Here is a 22848-nt window from a genome sequence, read left to right as displayed (position 1 = left end):
GAGAAATCACAAGTAGATGGAGAGGCAGGCAGAGAGAGAGAGAGAGGGAAGCAGGCTCCCTGCCGCACAGAGAGCCCGATGCGGGACTCGATCCCAGGACCCTGAGATCATGACCTGAGCCAAAGGCAGTGGCTTAAGCCACTGAGCCACCCAGGCGCCCCTCAAATGTCACTTATTAGAGAAAGGATTCCCTGTCCTCACTGACACTGAATCAGGTGCCCTTATGGTGCAGCTTAGTCCTTTAGTTTCCTTAAAACCTTCATCCGTGTAATATTTGACATTTATATGAGCAAAATATTTATAGCTCCCACCTTAGTGAAACTTGCAGTTTATTTGAGAGGCGAGAGACACTTTAATAATATATATGTTATATATTATCTGACTCTGATCATTAATGGGTTAATTGAAAGATAAGTCAAAAAAGCATTTTTGGATGAAACAATCTATTTTGACTTAAGACGTATAAATGTTCATTCATTTGCTAATCTCATGGGAAGGCTTTTGCTTGGTGTATGGGATTGTCTGCTGGGTTCCCTTGAGTGTTTTCTTGTATAAACTGCACTCAATGTATACCCTATGATTTTCAGTGGAATGAGAACTTTGATACTTTGGAACAATGGGAATGCAGAATTCTTCTCGATTTTTAATTCTTTTTCTCCCACCACCCCATCCTTTCACACTGGTTTTGCCCGTGTCTGTTTCGGCAGCACCGTCCCGAGTGATTCGTATTCATTCTTCTCTACAGCAACTATGCTTTTTTGTTGGTGTGCGGAGGAGGGAGGCAGCTGTCTCTGAAAAGAGCTTATGGGGGCCAAGACAGGGTCAGGCAACCAGCTGCTTCTGCAGGTCTCCAAATTTCCGCCATCAGTGCACGTTGCTTTGGCTCTGTCCACCTAGGAGGTGGGCCCCGAGTGAGAGGACTGTGGAGAACATAAGCCCCAGCGCCTGGGTCACAGTGCCATGCTTCTATCCAAATGCTCACACAGCTGCTCTGTAACATTTCCCAGAAGTCTCTTTGGTCCAACTAGATCTGTGTTTATTTTTTATAGTTAAAGTCATTTTTTTCTTTTTAATATTTTATTTATTTGTGAGAGAGCGAGAGAGAGAGAGAGAGAGAGAGCACAAGCAGGGGGAGCGGTAGGCAGAGGGAGAAGCTCCCCACTGAGCAAAGAGCCCGATGTGGGACTTGATCCCAGGACCCTGAGAACATGACCTGAAGTGGAGGCAGACTCTTAACTGACTGAACCACCGATGGGCCCCAGTTAAAGTCATTTCTTTGTTTTTAGGATAGAGGGTTAAAATATAAGATGTCTACTAGCTGTGCTTTCTTTTTCACATTCATGGCCATTCAGATGCCCAGATGTCTCTTGGAGCATATGACTGGGGAGGCATTTTCTTTTTTTAAGAGGGAACAGAGCACTGCCTGGGGCCTCACTGAGCTCAGGTCCCAGAGTACTGGGCCCATGGCTGCTGGGCACCCCACTGTGTCACACACTGCCCCCCTCCCCACCTCCCCTGTGCTCCCTGCGGTGTGTACCTTGGGCTGCCTTCTGGTGCACTGCAGGCCCGGGGGGCCTGGAACCTGTCTCCCTTGACCCTTGTGATCTTAATATCTAACGGGAAAGCCATTTCCTAGAAGAATAGCAATTGGTTTGATGTTCTGCTTGACACATGAGGATGGAGAATGGCATCTTCCTTTCTCTGTTCCCCTTTTGGGTACAAGTGCAGACCTCTCTTATTGCAGCAGGACCAGGAAGAACAGAGAATATTCCTCGGGAATTAGCTGCTCAGTCTGCAAAATCATGCTGTGTTTGCAGCTTATTTATTTATAGGTCAGTGTCTCCCATGAGACTATGAGCTCCTCGAGGGCAGAGAATGAAAGGGTGGCTTAAAGCTAGGTCTTTAGAGTCAGATGACCTGATTTCAAATTCTTTCTTTGCCATTACCAGCTCTTCTGACCACAGGCACGTTATTTAAATTATTTATGCCTCAGTTTTCTCATTTGCACAAGGGGGATAATAATAACAACATTTTCTTCCTAAGGTGGTTGTGCAGATTTTATTTATTTATTTTTTAAATGTAGGCTCCACGCCCATTGTGGAGCCCAACACGGGGCTTGAACTCACAACCCTGAGATCAAGACCTGAGCTGAGATCATGAGTTGGATGCTTAACTGGCTGAGCCGCCCAGGCACCCCATGTTGTGCAGGTTTTTTAAAGACACAGCATAGAAAACATTGAGCGTAGTGCCTCGTTTGTAACAAGTGATCAAAAATGTTACCTGTGATCCTGCTGTTCACAGTAATTCTGGTGCTGTTAGCACCTTGCAAGTTGCTGTCAGTATTTGCTGAATAAATATATTCAGGAAGTAGGGTTCAGAAGCCTCACTAGAGACTAGAGACATTTGAAGACCAGGTTGACTGGGAAGCATACAAGGGTCTGATCACAGATAGAGTGCCTGTCCGTGCTAATAAAGTTAACAAAGAACATTTCTCGAGCAGGGACCATCCCAGGAGAGCAGTTCATTGAGTTAGCTGGGGTTATTATGTTAAATTCTGCTGGATCGGTCTCATTTATTTCTGTCTATTATTAGAATAACTTTACGGAGCTAGCATTAGCGGACGGAACGTGTTGGTGATGGATGGGGGCAGCAAGTGATCGGTGCTTTATGCAAAAACCGGGATTTTGCTTTTTTGGAAGAATGCATGATTCTAAACTGTACTGCGAAAAGCAGTGTTGGGTGTGGCCACAATTGAATCAAAGAAATGCACCCTTCAGAGGTCCTTAGAGATTCCAGGTTAATGGTGGAAAGCGTCAGCATGTGGGCACCCAACTTGAGGCCTAGCATTCGTTTTTTAGAATTCTGTCCTTTGACACTTTCTTCCTTTTGTTGTGGTTCCATGGAGCTGTTTGGTGTATTGCCTCGGTAAATAGTCTTTTTACATTCTTAATACTTTGGCATGAGTTCAAAGCCTCTAGCTTCTTAAAATCCAAAGAATAATGTTCACTGCCCCTTAAAAAAAAAAAAAATCAGATCTGTTCTCTCTCCCAAACTGCCGGAAGCCGTCTTCTATCTTCAGCTTGTCTGTGCCCTGTTGGGGGCTGGAAAGCAGATGCAGTAGCTGGGTAGCTCTGTCAGCCTCCCTCACTCACAGGGGACACAGATGGGTCACACTTTCCAGGTTGCCCAGAGATGTTAAGACAAGGACCGTTGTCATATTTGGTGCATCCGAAGGGTCATGCCTTGCAACTAGGTCTTTCGGACAGGAAGTGACAGAAATCTGACGGCCTCTTTCCCTTTTCCCAGATCTGATGTTTGGACGTGGCTTCCTGCTTCCGTGTTGTTTGTGGGTATAATCTATGCTGGTTCCAGGGCACTATCCAAACTGGTAAGTGTTAGAGACTTTTTAGAGAGACAGTTTCTCTTTCCTCCTTCCCTTTGGTTTTTAACTTTTTGCAGCTTGGATCAATAGGGGACAAAACAGCTTTCATAATTGTACATCTAGATTGGAGAACAGTGTGGGGCCTTTTACCTCTCTCCCTGAATTGAGGATGACCAGATAACAGGCTTGGGCCAACTTGTTTTATAAGACAAGGAGGTGTAGATGGAGACACAGGGAGAGAGAAGGTGATTTTGATGGAGCCTGACACAGACAGGGCCAGCCCGCTCTGCCTTGATGCAGGCTGTCCTGGGGAGCAGGGAGAGTGGGCTCAGCCTGCTCCTTGCTTCTGAGGAACTGTAACCCTGCCCACTGGTGACGTGGACTGGGGAGTGCTGGGCTTAGTAGCCCTGTACATGCCTGGCACGGTGTTGGTACCCAGTCCATGGGGAAACTATTAAAACAACTGTCCACCTGTTCTGCCACCTCAGCTGCCCAGGTTTGAGCTCCTCAAGGGAGGGAACTGTAAAGAATAAATTTCTTCCAGGGCACCTGGGTGGCCCAGTGGGTTAAGCCTCTGCCTTCAACTCGGGTCATGATCTCAAGGTCCTGGGATTGAGCCCCACATCAGGCTCTCTGCTCAGCGGGGAGCCTGCTTCCCCCTCTCTCTCTCTGCCTGCCTGTCTGCCTACTTGTGATCTCTCTCTGTCAAATAAATAAATAAAATCTTAAAAAAAAAAAAAGAATAAACTTCTTCCAGTTACCTTATATGAAAATACAAAAATTGGGTTATTTTTTCTATCAAAAGAGAATCCGTTGATACTGCCATTGACCAGAGACTCAGAATGAGGTTTAAAAGCTGGTAATGCCTCTTTCTGTCTTGTACCCTGACTGCTCATACTGTCTTTATCAGAAAATGATTGGGTTCTGACTTTTGGAAAACTGCAAAATTTGTGCAACAGTTTAGTCTTTTTATGCAAAGTCTGTTGTTATGTTGGACCCTTAGGTCTCATATATGGAAACATTAAAACAAACACCAAATACGCCTACCTGCACAACAGTATTATTGTTAGGACAACCCCGAAGTTTGCAAAATAGTGGTTAAGAGTTACTAGTGGTGATTAAATCATAATTTTTCTTTTGTAGTTCATAAGCATGAGTCATCGAATGATGTATCCCATTGTGGGGGAAATGTCCTGGGTGGGCCCCAGAAATGACCCACGCCACATAACTGTGCTCTGCCCAGAGCCAGAGCCAGGGCTGCCCCTTCTCTGTCTGCGGCCTCGCTTTACACCCTCTGGCCTGCAGAGGGCGCTCCCCCTCGTAGAGCAGAACACAGGTGTTCATAAAAACAATGCATCTTTTCAAAGTTTTAATTTAAATCCCACTTAGTTAACATCCAGAGTAGTAGTAGTTTCAGGTGAAGAATTTAGTGATTCAACACTTCATACAACAGCCTGGTGCTCGTCACAACAGGTGCGGTACTTAATCCCCATCACCAATATAACCCGTCCCCCCAGGCTCCTCCCCTTGGGTAAGCAGCATTGCCTTCTTTATAGTGAAGAGTGTTTCTTGGTTTGCCTCTCTTCTTTTCACCCGCTATGTTCGTTCACTTGAAAAACAATGTGTTCTTGTTCAAAGGCTTTGAAAATTTCTTATGGGATCTGAGAGTTACAGATGCCAGAATTTTGAAGTTTGAATAACTATTGTTGTGCTAATAATAACAGTATTTTTTGTTTGTACAGTGCTTTTTTGTATGTTTCCATAGTGATTTCCTCTGTACCTTTTTATGTGATTCTCAGTCACCTGACAGGCAGCGGAAGAGGCAGACGCTAATCACCTGACAGAGGAAGAACTCAAGTGTGGAAAGTCTTGGTAACCTGCCTCTAGCCCCAGCTCGTGACAGCTCCCCTGACTCCACAGACCTTTCGCCTTTTCAGATTTGTCTCTTTAGGGCCAGCGTATGTGGATTTTAGAATAGCCCACGGTAGAGCAGTCAGGCGTAACTTTAGACTTTTAGTTACAAGTTATAGAACGCTCATAAACTATTCTAAGCAAAAAGGAAATGAACTGGTTCCTAGAATTGAAAAGCTGTAAATCAGGCAAGGCTTGATCCAGGGGGTCCAGTGACGTTCTCAGAACCCAGTTTTGTGTCTCTGCCTTTCAGTTCTGCACTATCTTTGCTCCATTCCACACCCAGGCTCTCCCCTCATGGGTATTGTTGACTCTAGGCTCACATCCTCACAACATGAAGTCTGACGCAGGAGACTCTTCTCATAGCTCTTGCAGGAATCTCAGGATTCACTCTGAACGCATCAGTAGGACCCCCGTCTTTCCCAGGTCTGAAAGCTCACCAGGAAGATGGAATTATGCTGATTGGTTGGCCCTGGATCCCAGTGTTCCTGGACCACTCACTGTGGCTTCAGAGACTCACAGCACTGTTTGGCCAGCCCTGCTCGACAGGGTCTTGTCTGGATCCCATAGCCTGAGAGTGGGGCTGGCAGATCCTTGATATCAGGATGCTTCACCAAAAGAAGGGGTTAGGATACTAGGTGGCCTAAAATCCCTCAGAAGTCCATTGTAAAGGTCGGTCCAGTACATTGTCAGGCAGATGGGATGTTCTGTAACCAAGAACTATGCTTCTTGAAGTGTGATGCACTCGTGGTGTCAGTCTGGGAGCTCTGTTAGCTGTCCATAAGGAGATCGTGCCAGAATGTACATCAGCTTTGGCACTAAACACACTATTTAGTTGAGCTGACATTTTTTTTTTTCATAGCCAGACTTTTTGAAGAAGGAAGCAGCGCACTGATTTACCTTTGGGCTCAAGCTCCTTATTTTGGGGGAGGACTGGTACCATCAGTGACCCTGGCCTAAGGCACAGCCTTCTTTAAAGGGTGAGAAGAAGGGTGTCTGGGTGGCTCAGTTGGTTAAGCGACTCCCTTTGGCCTAGGTCATGATCCTTGAATCCCGGGATCAAGTCACGTGTCGGGCTCCCAGCTCCACAGGGAGTCTGCTTCTTCCTCTGACTCTCTCCCCTCTCATACTCTCTCTCAAATAAATAAAGAAAATCTTTAAAAACAAACAAACAAACAAAAAACGGTGAGAAGAAGCTGCTGCAATTCTAACTCTTTGAGCAAAGGGAAAACAACCCAAGCCCCAATATACCCAATTAGAGTGGGAGGAGTACAGAAAAGAGGTAGTCATTGTTTTTGAGTGAAATAACAGCCCAGCATCTTTCCTTTGTTTTCTGCGTTTTTTGTTTTTATATAGTTGCTTACAAATTTATAGAGTGGGTTAAACACAAGGCACTCATACAGCTTGTGTTAGATAGAAAACAGGCATCAATATGCCGGTGCAATCTGTCAGTTTAATGAATCTACAAGGAATTGGAGGAAAGTGCTCCGTTAAAAGCTGTGGGTGTATTGTTATGCAGAACACTTTCTCGCGAGTTCTGCTCCATAAAGCCCTCCTTTATCTGACAAGATTTTGAAGCTCTCTTCTGATGTGCAACTCCTAAGAGGAAACAGGTTTAACTCTGGAAAGACACAGCAGGGAAAATTCTTTACTGATTTTTCCGTCTCACAACCGAATGGCATACAGAGTTAAGGGAAGGGGGCTAGTCTTGGGGCTATCCATTCAGGAGATATTTATCAGGGATCTACTGTGTGCCAGGTGCTTAACGACAAATAAGAGATACTTCCTGACCTTGAGGTGTTAGTATGTCCTGGGCACTTTCCATCGCTCCTTTTCATGATGTATGAAGTCAGACTTCATTACTTCCCTTTACAGATGAGAAAACTGAGATCCAAATTATTTGGCAAAGGTCAGCAAGCACATAAATGTTAAAACGGAGGTGCCAACCCAAGCCTGTCCAACTGCAACCGTTCATTTCCAAAAGTTACCCTCTTCCCCCTCCAAATCATATCCACCGGGGGAGGTCAGCCCATGAGGACTGGGCTGGGGGGAGGGAAGAGGAACCATGTATTGGCTGTCCCTTCTACTTGGGCTCATTTGGGCCAGCTTCTCCAGCTGTCCTATGCTAAATAAGGTCCCAGTGATGATGGCTCTGATGACATGAGTGTCGGTCTTCGGAGGGTCAGTATTACCTCGACCAGTCATTAACACTCTTGTTGTAATTTCCCAGCTGAAGCCAGGTCAGCTAGACAGGATTGCCTCAAAGCCTGTGCTGGTGAGTGTTTTTAGAACAGATGTGCAAAGTCAGACATTAGTGAGGTTGCCAGCGGGAGGCCATCCTGGTCGTGGTGATCCGGCCACTTGAACCGTGTCATTTTCTTGCTTCAGGGAAGCCAGGGTCTGTAGTGCAGGACTCTGCAAATCTGAGTTAAGGCATCTTGACAGGACTGCTCTTAGTTCTCACCCAGCCCTTTGATCTTGGTCCTTCCCTAACTGTTGTCATGGTTTCCCTTCCATGAGCACGAGGCTCGCCCCATGCATCGTGATGGAGATGGGCTGGGGTGTTGGTGAGGAAACACACACAGATAATAAACCCAGATGGAACAAATCAGTTAAGCAAACTGGAGCCCGTGAGTCCCCTCCGCATTTGTTTGGCTCGAAAATTACATGAAGGAACTTGGATCTGCAAAGGAAAAGAATGTCACTGTTGATGTAAAATGGAGAGTCTTCTGCTAACGTTCGCTGGCACTGCTCATTTGAGGCAGCTCTCCTTCACTTTCCTGTTGTTTTCTTCCCAGACTCACCAGAGTCCGTTTGCAAGGATTACTTTTTAAGGGGTAGGCTCAGTGGCAAAATAGTAAATGCTCCATCTGGATTTCAGTTATCTTCTTGCTCCATCTAAAGGAGATGGTCTCAGGGTGCCCGCGTGGTTTAGTCAGTTAAGTATCTGACTCTTGATTTTGGCTCAGGTCATGATCTCAGGGTCGTGAGACTGAGGTTCCTCAGTGGAGAGTTCTCTTGGGATTCTCTCCCTCAGCTCCCCCCCACCCCGCTCTCTCTCTTTCTCTAAAATAAATAAATAAATAAATAAAATTTTAAAGATGATGTTTTCCGTAACCTATATTAAATCACTTACTAAAACAGGGCTCCAAGGGGGAAAACTTAATGACATTAGATTTGGCTATGATTTCTCAGGTATAGCACCAAAGACGCAGGCAACAAAAGAAAAAATAGACACATTGGACTTCATCAAAATTAAAAACTTTGGTGCGTCAAAGGCCATTGTCAGCAGAGTTAAAAAGGCAACGCACTGAATGGAAGAAAGTATTTGCAAATCATCTGCCAAGGGATGTGGAAATAAAATTTTAGGCCGAAGATGGAGCTCCTCCTTTCTGGGGTGCTGAGTCAGCAAAGCAGACTTCAGCATTCCTGGAAATGCTCCGCTTGACCAGAAACACAATACATCCAAACAACCAGTCCCAAAACGCCAAGGCAGCTCTGGGTTTTATACCTTCTTGTTCCCTGATCGTCCTAAATAAAGTAGATGCGCCATCCCAGCCATTCATGGCATTTCCCCGTTGCCACTTCTGATGCTTCATAAAGCTCATTCTTTCCTAGCCCCCAGCACCCCACTTGTTCTGAGGTGCCATACTCCCCTAATCCAAGGATTGTTTTCCCTTGAATGAGGGACATCAGACTCATTACTAAATTGTTTTAGTTCTATCATTTGACAGGGATTACTATCCAGAATATAGAGAAGTCCTCAACTCAACAACAAAAAACCAACCCAGTTCAAAAATGGTCAAAGGACTTAAATAGACATTTTCCCAGAGAAGATGTACAGATAGCTAATAAGCTTTAATCCTTAGGGAAATGCAAATCAAAACGATAATGAGGTACTACTTCACACCCATTAGGATGGCTGTCGTCAAAAACCCAGAAAATAACCGGTGTTGGGAAAGATGTGGAGAAAGTGGAACCCTTGAGCACTGCTAGGAATGTACACTGGCACAGCTGCTCAGGAAAACACGAGGATGGTCCTCAAAAAATTAAAAATGGACTTATTCTATGATCCAGCAATTTCACTTCTAGGTTCATACTCCAAAAAATTGAAAGCAGGGAGTCGAACAGGTATTTGTACCCCCGCGTTAATGGCAGCATTATTTACAATAACCAAAAGCTGGAAGCAACCCAAGTGTCCACGGATGGGGGAACGATGCGGGCCGTGGAATACTATTTAACTTTAAGAAGGAAGGAGATTCTGACCCATGTAACACTGCGGATGAACTTCGAGGACATTATGTGAAATGAAACGAGCCAGTCACGACAGGACAAATACTAAATGATCCCTCTTCTGAGGTGCTTAGAATGGTCAAATCGTAGAGACCAAAAGTAGAATGGTGCTTGCCCAGGAGGGAGGAGAAAATGAGGGGTTACTATTTAATGGGGACAGAGTTAGAGTTTTACAAGTTGAAGGAGTTCTGGAGTTACAGGGCGGTGATGATTGCACAGCACTGTGAATGTACTTAATACCACTGAACCGTATACCTAAAAATGCTTAAAACAGTACATTTTATGCGTAAATTTTACCTCAGTTTAAAGGATTATATGAAGAGGAGGGGATGATAGCAGGTTTTCACTTGCTTTGCTCAGAATTCCTTTGGGTGCCATAGGATGTGCACATTTGGCTTAACTCGTTCAGTTTTATGCACTCGGGTAAAAAGTATGAGAAAAATAACAATTCACTGAGAGCAGGCCAGTCTGCCCTCTGCTCTGGCCTGTACGTTTGTGCCCTCAAGTGAATGAGCTGGAACCTGCTGCCATCCCTTCAGCCTTTTCTTACCCCCAGGCATCTCACCAAGGTGGAAGAATCCTTGGTAATTTATGATGTCATTTCTTTCTTTTTTTTTTTTTTTTAAAGATTTTATTTATTTATTTGACAGAGATCTCAAGTAGGCAGAGAGGCAGGCAGAGAGAGAGAGGACGAAGCAGCCTCCCTGCTGAGCAGAGAGCCCGATGTGGGGCTCGATCCCAGGACTTTAACCCACTGAGCAGGGGCTTTAACCCACTGAGCCACCCGGGTGCCCCACGATGTAAATTTCTTGCACGGTAAGGCCCGTCAGACACAGACCAGCTACTTGAGGTGATGAACGAATGACGACAGAGATGGCCTCCAAACTCTACAGGAGATAGACTGCCAGGAGGGGAAGCTGGTCCTCTGTACTCAGGGACTTTGCCTTTAGACAGTCCCAAGATTAATGTAAATAAACACTTAAATTTAACTCACACAAGTCAACTTAGAATATATTCATGGATACGTAGGTGTACTTATTTGAATACCTCACCATCCTCCAAAAAGGATGGGTGGTGACTTGAATAATTAAAATAAGATAGACATTTTTTTTTATGTAGACCCTACACCCAGCATGGAGCCCAACATAGGGCCTGAACTGCCCCCCACCCCCGAGATCAAGACCTGAGCTGAGATCAAGATGCCGATGCTTGACTGACTGAGCCACCCAGGTACCCCATAATAGATAATTTTTTTAAAGATTTAAAAAATTTATTTGACAGAGAGAGACACAGTGAGAGGGAACACAAGCAGGGGGAGCAGGAGAGGAAGAACTCTCCGCCAAGCAGGGAGCTGGATGTGGGGCTTGATCCCGAGCTGAAGGCCTACGCCCAGCGACTGAGCCACCCAGATGTCCCCAAAATAGACATTTTTTAAGAACAGAAATTTACAAGAAATCTAGGTACAGAATAATAGAAGAACTAGATGAGGCCACGGAGAGACTTAGCACATAAAAATTTATGGTGTAATATCCTACAAAATAAATGCAGATGGGGTCTGAATTCAATTTTCAGCGTTCTCTAGCCAAATCATAAAGTTACAAGACTGCTTCTCCCTCTGCCCCTCCCCCTGCTCAAGTTCTCTCTGTCTCTCTCAAATAAATAAATGAAATCTTTTTAAAACTAAAAAATAAAAAAGTTCCAAGACTCTCATCAGTGCTTCTAAGAGCGGAGGTCATCGCTACACCTGTCATGCAGAGTGTAACATACAGCAGTGTTGACTCACTGTGTTGTACACCCAAAACTAATGTAACATTGTGTGTCAACAATCTTCAGATTTAAAAAGTTTCAAGAAAAACAAGGGTGAGGTCATTGCTGAAGAAGAGCAAAGCTTCCTTGCTCTCAGGTTCTGAGTCCTCAAAAAAGGTGGGCTGGGCCACTTAGTGAGGCAGGGTCTCTGATAACACCCTTATAAGAAAACACAGTGACTGCCTGGTTTCTTAGAGCATTTCTGGGTGCATGATGAAATAGAAAAGTTCAGTAGGAGCAGTTGTGTGGGGCCAAAACAGATACCCTGCTTATCTGGCTCCCTTCGCAGACTGCCCTCAGGCAACCCTCCGGGAACATCGTTTCCGGTGCTTCTGATAAAAATTGGGTAGCCAACGACTCCCCGCCTGGAGTGCAGTTATTCTGTCTTGTAGATTAAGCCCACACCTACATATCTAAAAATCACCCAAAGAGAAGATAGGATTGACATTCTTTTACAAAAATTAAGAAGCCAGTCCCAGGACTCTGCTTGGAAAAGGGTGGGGGCGGGTGTCGGCGTCTGCAGTGACCCATGGCTGTGCCTGTGCACAGGGTCAGGATTTTCCATAGAAAACTGTTCTCAGGCCGAACACCTGAACAAATAATAATCAAGGCCTCAGAATTTTCCATTCTGGAAAGCATGGGAATAATGAAAAATTGTAAGTAATAGATGCCAATTTCTCTTCCCAGCCAGAGAAAAATGTCCAATGGGACATGGATAAGATGTTGAATTTTAAGCTAATGGAATCTAAAATTAGTTGCAAACTGTGCCCCTAAGTAACTAAATGATTGGACTGCAGTGTAGTTGAATTTGATTAATTACATTTTGTAATGATGATATGGGCTTTACAGTAGTTGATCTTGGCCATTTTTCCTGATGAAAGATGGTAGGACCTTTTGTGGTTTAGGGTATACAACATGGAAGAACATACTTAGGTTTCTGTTCTCTTTAGCAGCAAACAAGTATATAGATTTTCTAAAAGTGGTTTTCAGATTTTTTAAAAAAGATTTTATTTATTTATTTGATAGAGATCACAAGTAGGCAGAGAAGCACCCAGAGAGAGAGAGGAAGGGAAGCAGACTTCCTACCAAGCAGAGGGCCCGATGTGGGGCTCGATGTGGGGCTCTATCCCAGGACCCTGGGATCATTACCTGAGCTGAAGGCAGAGGCTCTAACCCACTGATCCACCCAGGCGCCCCTGGTTTTCAGATTATTAAGAGGCAGGATAAAAAAGAGAACCGAAGTATATTCCTCCATTTTCTCATCTGTATAATGGGAATGTTAATAGTATCTACCTCGTAGAGTTATTATGACAACTAAGTACGCAGAAGCAGTTAGAATAACAGCTAGCACATAATAAGCACTCAGTATATCTTAGCTATTATTATGGCTAGCATAACTTCTCAGAACTTTGGTCTGATTTAACATAAGTTCTGCTGATCCTCAGTAAGATAATAAAGGGCAGGTTTTCTTTCTTTCTTTCTTTCTTTTTTAAGATTTTATTTATTTATTTGACAGAGAGATCACAAGTAGGCAGAGAGGCAGGCAGAGAGGGGTGGGGGGAAGCAGGCTCCCTCCTGAGCAGAGAGCCCGATGTGGGGCTCAGTCCCAGGACCCTGGAATCACGACCCAAGCCAAAGGCAGAGGCCTCAACCCACTGAGCCACCCAGGTGCCCCATTCATTCATTCTTTCTTTCTTTCTTTCTTTTTTTTAAAGGGCAGGTTTCCTTAAAGAATCACTCACTCTGGGGTGTCATGAATGGATGGCACTGTTTATAGACAGGGACTTGTACAGTTAGAGGCCAAGGAAAATCAGTAATTAAAGTTTGCAAACTGCGTTAATCGTTGTTTTTCATAGACCTTTATGGAGGCTGAGATGGTCAGTTGAAGAATGACTGTTTCTAAAGCCTGCTAGCTTCTCAGTAGAAAGATGGCTTAAGAAATCCAGATTTAAATTTGTTAAAGTAGAAATGGAAGCTATCCTTTAAAACCTGTCACAGAGTTTACTCTGAGTTCACCAATTTTAGATCATACCAGGATTCTTACTGGAGGAAGCAGACTGGTGGGATTTAGAACCCACCAGTCCTCCTGGACTTGGTGGACAGCTGTAGGGCTAGAAGGCTGCCCTGTTGGGCTTGCCATCATTCGGGTATCATAGCACTGAGGTTAGGAGCATGGGGTCTGCGGTTAGAGAAGCCTGCACGGGAGCCCTAAACCGGCCGTGAGCGTTCAGCAAGTTGGCTCGTCTTCACAGCGTTCGGTTCCTTGTCTATAAATCAAGGTACCAGCACCCAGTAACTGCGTTGTTGGAAGGAGATTTAAATAACAGAATGCAATTAAAATAATTAGCACTGTGTCCAACACATTGTTGGTAGCTCTCATTAGTGTACTTGAAAATCAATTCTGTGTGTAGCAATAGATCCTTTTCCAGAATGTGATGAGAGCAGGGCCTGGGGAGATTGAATAACCTAGTCACAGTTTATTAAAATTCTTATTAATTTTCTGAATTAGCCTCCTTGAGGTCTAGAGTTAGGGTCTAGAGTTCCTAAATCTCGTCTTCTTACGGTTTTATAGTCAAGGAGGCAAAAGCATTTTTTAAAAAGATTGTATTTATTTATTTGACAGAGAGGTCACAAGTAGGTAGGCTCCCTGAGAGAGGGGGGAAATCGTGACCTGAGCTGAAGGCAGAGGCTTAACCCATTGAGCTACCCAGGCGCCCCCAAAAGCATTTTTTAAAAGGTCTTAATTTTAAATAAATAGCATCCATGTCGCCCTTTTGTATTCATTTTCATGTACACATAATTACCCCATCCAAGATTTTCTTTTCTATCTTCTAAAGCCAAGAACTGGAAGGCCAAGCCCTGAGTTTGCCAAACATAGGGCTAATGCATTGAGCCAGTTAAAAAAAAAATCTCTCTTACCATCTTTAAAATGCATAAAAGTTAATTCAGAATATAAAAACTTAAGAGGAATAAAAAGAAGCACAAAAAACAAATGAAAAATTAGGAAATAATAAAAATAAAGTATGATTTTTTTAACTTCACTTTTTAAAAAATAATTTAATTCCAGTGTGGTCAACATGCTGTGTTGCATTTGTTTCTGGTGGACAATATAGTGATTCAGCAGTCTCCTACATCGCCTGGGGCTCCTCACAGGTGCACTCCTTAATCCCCATCACCTATCTCCCTTACCCCCTCCCGCATTCCCATGTGCCCTCTGGTCAGTTTGTTCTCTGTACTTAAGTGTCTGTTTCTACATTTGTCTCTTTTTTTTGTTTCTTAAATTCTGCATGTGAGCAAAATCATATGGTATTTGTTTCTCTGACTGACTTACCTCTCTTAGCATTTTACTCTCTAGCTCCATCCATGTTGTTGAAAATGACAAGATTTCATTCTTTTTGATGGCTGAGTAATATTCCTGTGTGTGTGTGTGTGTGTGTGTGTGTGTATGTATACCATCTCTTCTTTATCTATTCATCTGTACTTGGACTGCTTCCATAATTTATATATTGTAATTTGGGGTGCATGTGTCTCTTTGAATTAGTGTTTTGGTGTTTTGGGGGTAAATACCCAGTAGTGTGATTGCTGGATCATAGAGTAATTCTATTTTTAACTTTTTTTTTTTTTAAGATTTTATTTATTTATTTGACAGACAGAGATCACAAGTAGGCAGAGAGGCAGACAGACAGGCGGAAGCAGGCTCCCTGCTGAGCAGGGAGCCCAATGCGGGACTCGATCCCAGGACCCTGAGATCATGACCTGAGCCAAAGGCAGAGGCTTTAACCCACTGAGCCACCCAGGCGCCCTATTTTTAACTTTTTGAGGAACCTCCATACTGTTTACCAGGGTGGCTACAACAGTCTGCATTCCCACCAATGGTGCACGAGGGTTCCTTTTTCTCCATTTCCTTACCAACACCTGTTGTTTCTTGTCTTCTTGAGTTTAGCCATTCTGACAGGTGTCAGGTGAGATCTCATTGTAGTTTTGATTTGCATTTCCCTGATGATGAGTGACGTCGAGCGTCTTTTCATGTGTCTCTTGGCCATCTGTAGATCTTCTTTAGAGAAATGTCTGTTTATGTCTTCTGCCCATTTTTAATTGGATTGTTTAATTGTTGAAGTATGACTTTATTAGTTTTTTAATTTTATAAAGTATAATTTTAAAAGGAAAAAAACTAGATTGAGTTGCACTTTTAATGAAAGATAAATTAAGATTAGAAATGTTACAAAGGCAGGAAATAGAAGGCCAGAACTCCAAAAGAAATAAAATAGTGCAAGTTAGAACAAAATACTAAAATAGGGCAGAGCTACAAAGTTATAAGAGTTTTAAAAACAAGGTAAAAATATATCCTCCAAAAAGATAAAGACTAGATCCATCTGGAAGTAGGCGAGCGGCATGATCTTAAGTGGGTTTTCCAAGCTGGAATGATGTCCCTGCTCAGGGTTCTCTGTCGAGGCTGCTGAGGGCAGGCTACCTGTTAATACTGACCACCTTTCACTCAGTGCTCCGGAGCCACTCATCTGGGTTGTTTACCTCCGTCTATCATTCCTCCCAGGTGGTCTGTGTTGTAGGTATTGTTATCCCCAAACAGAGGAGCAAATTAAGGTTAGCCTAGGCTCAGTTCCACCTATGCTTGGTCTTTTTCTGACTTTCAGGAAATATTGCTATCATCATCAACAACAGAGACAATAACAAAATCCCATGCCCTTTAATTCTTCTTGCTCACTGGGTCAAGATTAGCCACCAAATTAGGAGAGACAGCCATTCTTAGCAAACAGCCCAGCGATTATAAACACATAGTGGGTGCTCTGTGTACCTTAATAACCGTCCGGAGTGTTAGGTTTTTTTAGTATCATTTTCCCTTCCTCTTTTTTTTTTTTTTTTTTTTTGGTGCAAAGTTGATCCTGGTTATTCAAATATTTACCTCAGCTCAGTCTCCTAAATATTTCCTTAATGTGGACACTCGCCATTGTCACTGCCACTACCAAGTTCAGGCGGCCATCTTGTCATTCCTTATATTAGTTTCTTATGGTGCCTGTAACAAATGACCACATACCAGGTGGCTTAAAACAGCAGAAACTTATTCTTTCCAGTTGTGGAGGCCAGACATCCGAAATCAGTGTCGTTGTGCCCAAATCAAGGTGTGGGAGCAGGGCCGCTGTACACTCCAAAGGCTCTGGAGGAGAATCCATGCCTTGGCTCCTGCAGCTTCTGGCAGCTGCTGGCATTTCTTGGCTTGGGACTGCATCACTCCAGTCCCTGGCTCTGTGGTTCCAGCGCCTCTCCCTCTGTGTGCGTCAAATCTCTTTCTCTTACAAGTACGTGCGTTCGCATTGAAGGCCTCCCCAGATAACCAAGGGCGAACTCTCCATCTCAAGGTTCTGAACTTAATCACAATTGCAAAGACTCCTTGTTGTTGTCCCTTTTCCAGTCTGCCACACCTCTAGACTTTCCCAACCACCTCTCCCTTTTGTCCTCTGCTGGGAGCCCAAGTTCCTTTAACCATGCAGATCTAATCCTGTGACTGCCTTGAAACTCTCAGCAGCTCCTTGGCTCTTGACAGCCTGACGACCTCTCTAGGTTCTTCTCCCCAGCTTCCCCCTTCACGTCCCACCACGCAACCCCACCCCCATGTGTGTTCCTGGAGGAGTGGGTTCACTCCCACCTGGGTGGCCCCTCTCTCTGCCTCTTGTTGAGTGGCTCACTCCAATTGACATTCCATTCTCATTTCTCCAAAGGACTTCGCTTCCTCTCCCCAAGCGGGATTGGTATGCCTTTTGTGTATCCCATGAGAACTCTGACTGATAGGGACAGTCTCCTGATCACATATGCACCCTGGGTGTTTCCTGCACCTGGCACAGTGCCTGACACATAGTAGGTGCTTAATAAATAGGCGTTGAGCCTCTTAGCTTGCCAAGAGTAATACTATTAACAGAGAGCCCTAATCCGCGCCAGAGAGTTTTCGCTGGGGAGGATTGTGTATGCAAATGCCAAAAGTTCCCACGGATGGTTATTTTTAAGCAGAAATCAAGTATTATGTAATTATGGGATCAAAGAAAACATTTTCATGCTTATTACATTCTGTTTTCTTTCAGGCCATTCCTGTGTTTCTCACTTTGCATAATGTAGCTGAAGTTATCCTCTGTGGGCACCAGAAGTGTTTTCGGAAAGAGGTAAATGGTAATGCAGAATGCTAGTTTCGCTTCCTTTGCTTTAACTTTCAAAGATGCACCTTTTCTTATGGCCCAAATTAGTGTCTACCTTTTCCTGCCATCTGTTTCCTGATGGTGATCAAGTCTGCTTGGCAGTTGTCCCTCATTTTTGACATCCCTTTGGTTCATCAGATGTATGTGCGGAGCTTGTGGATCTGAGTGGCACTGACTGCGTGGCAGAGCGAGCACCCTGGGATACAAGGAGGAGTTTACTGTGGATGGAGGAGGAGGGGGGGTGGAGGGCAGCCTTCCTGCCACAGTGCATCCCAGGGCCGCCAGGAAATACATGACAGAGCCTCCTCGCAAAGGGTGCTGGGAGCATCGGCCCACCCTGGGGGAGTCCCCTTTGCTTCCCAGGTGACACCCAGCTCCCAGGGTTGTGCGGAGGACACAGCAAGGCACCCATGTTAAGTGCGTCCAACAGTTTCTGGCCCACGGTAGCTGCTCTGTACATGTTTGCTGTATTTATTAACATTATTAGTAGTGGTTTTAATTTGGTTCCTCTTTTGGGAGTTCTTTCCTTGTAACATCTGCCCTTTCGAAATGGTTTTGCCCACAGATCTGGAACTTTTCAACTAGAGAGGCTAGTTGGCCATTCAGGCAGCTCACTTCTCACAGGTGTGCAGGGGAGAGAGGTGTCCTTCCCATGGCTGAGATCCCTCCACACGCCCATGTACCCTGTCGCCCCTGCCTGCTCCTTGCAGGCAGCTCTGTGGACGGACTGTCCCTGAGAGCTAACCTCTCTCTCTCCCTGCTGCCTTTCTTCCCTCAGCCCCGAGACACTCTGTGTTCTCAGGCCCCCAAGGACAGAGCAGGCCCTGGGAGACCCGCTCACAGTAGCCCGGCTCTGGAAGGCTGTTTTTAGAACCCTACCAGTGGGCTCCCTTGCCTGTGTACCCCTCCACCTCTGCCCTGCCACTTCCTTGCCCACCCCCAGCACAGCGCCCAAGGGAGGGTTGGGTTCAAAGCTGTCCACGGCCTTGTGTCCTTCTCGCCTCCAGCCTGCTCCTGATTCTGCCCGCACCATTACCCTGAAGTTCTCTGGCCGATGTCCCTGATGCCTGCATTGCTGCGACTCTGTTGGCCTTTTACACCGTTCATCACCAGGTTCACTGCTGCCTTCCTTTGAGTCTCTAGGCCCCTGTGACCTGCTGGTTCTCTCCCCCAGTCTATGGCTTCTCCTCCTCCTTCCTTCGTCTGCCCTACAGGGTCTCCCAGGGTTGTGGGTCAGGAGCCCTTTGTTCCCACGAACACACTTTCTGGACAGCTTCATCCACACCCACGGCAGCCTCCCTCTCAGTTCACTGGTGACTCCTGTGTCCCATGTCTAGCCCAGACCTCTCTTGAGTTCAGACCCCCATGGCTGCCACCTCTGGCTCTCCCTGCAGCTGTCTCCGGGCGTAGGAAGGGCAGAGGGACCAAACTGGAACGGCTCTGTTTTCACGACCTGCTTCTTTCTTAGTGATCTTGATCCTGGCCATCACTGCCCAAGTCAGAAACATAGGGGTCCCCTTTGAGTCCTGGTCTCGTCATCCTTCCCCTACACTCTGTTTCTGAATCTGTCCCCTCATCTCCATTCCCACTCTGTTCCCACCTTGGGTCAGGCACTCATCTGTATTTTAGGGCTACCTGGCTAGGGGCCAAATGAGATCTTGCTCCCCTGAGCCCTTGAGCAGCCAAGTAGGGCCCGGGGCAAGCGGTCCTGGCTTAGATGGTTATCTAATTGTGTTCTGTGCACGCCATCACCTGCCTTCGCCTGCTGGATGTGCTGTGGGCCCGGCCGGTTTCCCTGCCTCTCCCCATGCTCCCCTTCCTTCACACTGCACCCAAGTGACCTTCTGAAACAGATCTGATCATGTCCCCCCGTGTACGTGGGAGCTGCCCCTGACCTGCATGGAAGCATGCAAAGATTCCATACACCTCTCAGGTTTTAGAAAATCCAGCCACAACGAAACTTCTCATTTTTCCTAGACCATGTCGTGATGTGTTTTTTTCTGTGATCTGTCAGAGAACCTCTTCAAGCACCCGCTCATTCATCGCGATTATATTTACATATCTGTGTACACGCCCACTGTGCCAGGCTCCGGGTCTCCAGTAGTGACCAAGGGGCATGGTCTCGCTGCTGTGGGCTGTTCTTAGGGAACGTCAGCTGAGCACATTGTGACACCTACCCGCCAGACTGTACAGCCACAGAGTCCCCTACGGGGAAGTGACGTTCAAACATGGACAAAAGCTGAGCAGGAGTTCGGGCAGGTGGGGCGAGGGGGAGGGCTCCCAGGAAGAGGAAGAGGCAGATGCAGAGGACCAGATGTCGGAAGGGACTCTGCAGGAGCCACTCTGGGCCAGTGCAGCTGGCGTTTGATAAGAGAGGAGGGCTGAGGATGAGGCTGGAGACTTAGATGAGCCTTCGATGCTGAGCAAGGAATTTGGGGTATATGCTGCCTGCAGTGGGAGACCGGGGTTGGGTGTGAAAGGCCAGACAGACTGATCAGATTTACGGTGGGGGAGACAGGACTGCAGGAGGTGAGAGGGGACGCAGTGGCAACTCTCGAGTTCTCACAGGGGAGGCCCTCGGTATTTGAGGTTGGTGTGCGTGCAGTTGGAGCCTGACACCTCAGGACACCTTAAGGAGCATGAGCACCTCTCTCCAACACTTGACTTATCACACCATCTTGTGATTTCCGTATTTCATTAATTCTAACATGTGCTACTTTTTCTCATGTTAAAAAAAATACTATCTGCAGTCGGGATGCTTCTACAATCAGTGGTGTGCCCAAGTCAAATGCTTTCTTAGTAATATATAAAGATTGGGGAATTTTACACTCGGGGCATCTGAGGTTCAGTGCAGTGAGGTCGGAGTTTCCCTGGGTCTCTGCCTGCTTCCTCCTCTGCAGGGACCACATGGTTGTTGTCTTTGTAGCCCTCGAGTCCAGCCCCAGGATCGCTGCCGAGCTGAACATTCACGAACTAGCCACTGAGCGTCAGAAACTCAGCTTGAGTTTCTGACCAAGTTGCTCAGCTTCTGGGAGAGGGACTTGTGCCTCCTGTCTACAAAGTGAATACTTTTGTTGTGAATTGAAAATGAAGATTTACCTGGTCTGGGGAAAAGATCCAGGCATCTCTGCAGGATGTCGCTTCCCGATGGACCAGTCGGATCACATAGGCGAGTTTGAGTGTAGGAGACAGGTCAGAGCGTCCTCAGGGGTATTTCCATCAGGCAGAGACCAGGGGCCAGTCTTCCAGGCTGAGAGGACCTGTCCTTGGAAGAAACTGGATAAACCAGAATATTTTGAATCTTCATCTCCATTTCACCCCTAACACTAAACAACATCACTTTTTTTTTTAATTTTAATTCCAGTACAGTTAACATACAGTGTTATATTAGTTTCAGGTGTACAATACAGTGATTCAGCAATTCTATACTTTACTCGGGGCTCATTATGATAAGTGCACCTTAATCCCCTTTACTTACTTCCCCCATCCTCCACCTCCTTCCCCTCTGGTAACCACCAGTTTGTTCTTTATAGTTGAGAGTCTGTTTTTTGCTTTATCTTTTTTTCTATGTTTTTGTTTGTTTATTTCTTAAGTTACACGTGTGGTAGTTGTCCTTCTCTGACGGATTTCACTTAGAATTACACTCTCTAGCTCCGTCCACGCTGTCACAAATGACAAGATTTCATTCTTCTCTTTGGCTGAGTAATATTCAGTTGTAAGTATATACACCACTTCTTTTTTTTTTTTTTTTTAAAGATTTTATTTATTTGACAGATCACAAGTAGGCAGAGAGAGAGAGAGGAGGAAGGAGGCTCCCTGCTGAGCAGAGAGCCTGATGCGGGGCTCGATCCCAGGACCCTGGGATCATGACCTGAGCTGAAGGCAGAGGCTTTAACCCAATGAGCCACCCAGGTGCCACTTCTTTATCCATTCGTCTGTGGATGGATATTGGGCTGCATTCATAATTTGGCTGTTGTAAATGCCAATATAAATGTAAATGTAAAAAAATGCTGCAATAACCATGGGGGTGCAAATATATATTTTTCAAGTTGATGTTTTCATATTCTTTGGGTAAATACTCAGTAGTAGAATTACTGGATCATACGGTAATTCTATTTTTAATGTTTTGAGGAACCTCCGTACTGTTTTCCACAGTGGCTGCACCAGTTTGCATTCCCACCAGAGAAGCATGAGGGCTCCTTTTTCTCATCCTTGCGAGCACTTGTTTCTTGTGTTCTTGATTCTAGCCATTCTGACAGGTGTGAGGTGTATCTTATTATGGTTTTGATTTGCATTTCCCTGATACCAAGAACATTGGGCATCTTTTCATGCCATCTCTGTGTCTTCTTTGAGAAATGTCTGTCCATGACTTCTGCCCACTTTTAATCAGATTATTTGTTTTTTGGGTGTTGAGTTGTAAAAGTTTTTTATATGTTTTGGATACTAACCCTTTGTCAGATGTGTCACTTGCAAATATCTTCTCCCATTCTGTAGGTTGTCTTTTAGTTTTGTTGGTTATTTCCTTTATAAACAATATCATTTCTTATCAAGGTAAATTAGGAAATAGTTGCATGAATTATGTACTTATTTAGTAATTTAAAAAACACACCTTTCTTTCCTACTCTATTCTGTCAGACTTTTTTCCAAAATACATATGTAGACATACTGCCACAAATGATATAACATATCCTATTTTCCACTGATCAGTTTCTCAGGAATCTCTATTCATGTCCTCATTCCACTCCACATGGAACATGATGTGTTGGCCAATCCCTGTTTCTAGAATGGCAGGTGGTTTCTAGTAGCTTGGCATTAAAATCTGCTCTGTGATGACGATGGAAGATTGGCTGTGACCTGTTCCCATAGGATTCACATTCCTGATCATTTAGCCTGGAGTCAACAAAGTGTTGAGACTCCAGATGTTACCAGGAGCACAGCTGTGTGACATCTCTTAGATTTCACCTGTGACTCACTTTCTGGCCTGTTTTGTCCAGGGTGTGTCAGTTTCACCAGGCTCCTCTCCAGAGAGTAAGGTTGGCCTTCTCGGGACCTTGTTCCCAGGTTATAAGGATAAGCTCTGTCTGGGGCTGTGATTCATGGTCACCATCCATGGCTCTCTGTGCTTGCACGCGCAAATACTCGCACATGTAGTCTGACTCTAAGGTAATATGGGGCTTATAGAATTAGTCTCGCTACCTTGCAAATAGACTTGTCACAGCTGAACACGAGAATGCTGCTGTTCATCTTTTTGTT

At 45.2% G+C, this 22848-nt stretch overlaps 1 protein-coding gene across 5 annotated transcripts in view; it reads left to right on the top strand.

Annotated features, from left to right (window-relative positions):
* Nucleotides 1-22848, top strand: part of TMEM241 (transmembrane protein 241) — a 115084-nt gene that overhangs the window by 23090 nt on the left and 69146 nt on the right. For all 5 annotated transcript variants that reach the window (XM_059409355.1, XM_059409357.1, XM_059409354.1 and 2 more), the window contains 2 exons: nt 3307-3388; nt 17485-17562. In XM_059409355.1, the coding sequence (XP_059265338.1) occupies nt 3307-3388; nt 17485-17562 (160 nt within the window). The remainder of the gene's footprint in view (nt 1-3306; nt 3389-17484; nt 17563-22848) is intronic.

This window comes from Mustela nigripes, chromosome 8 (genome assembly GCF_022355385.1).
Source record: "Mustela nigripes isolate SB6536 chromosome 8, MUSNIG.SB6536, whole genome shotgun sequence".
Lineage (NCBI taxonomy): Eukaryota > Metazoa > Chordata > Mammalia > Carnivora > Mustelidae > Mustela > Mustela nigripes.
This window is presented reverse-complemented; position numbering and strand designations above follow the sequence as displayed.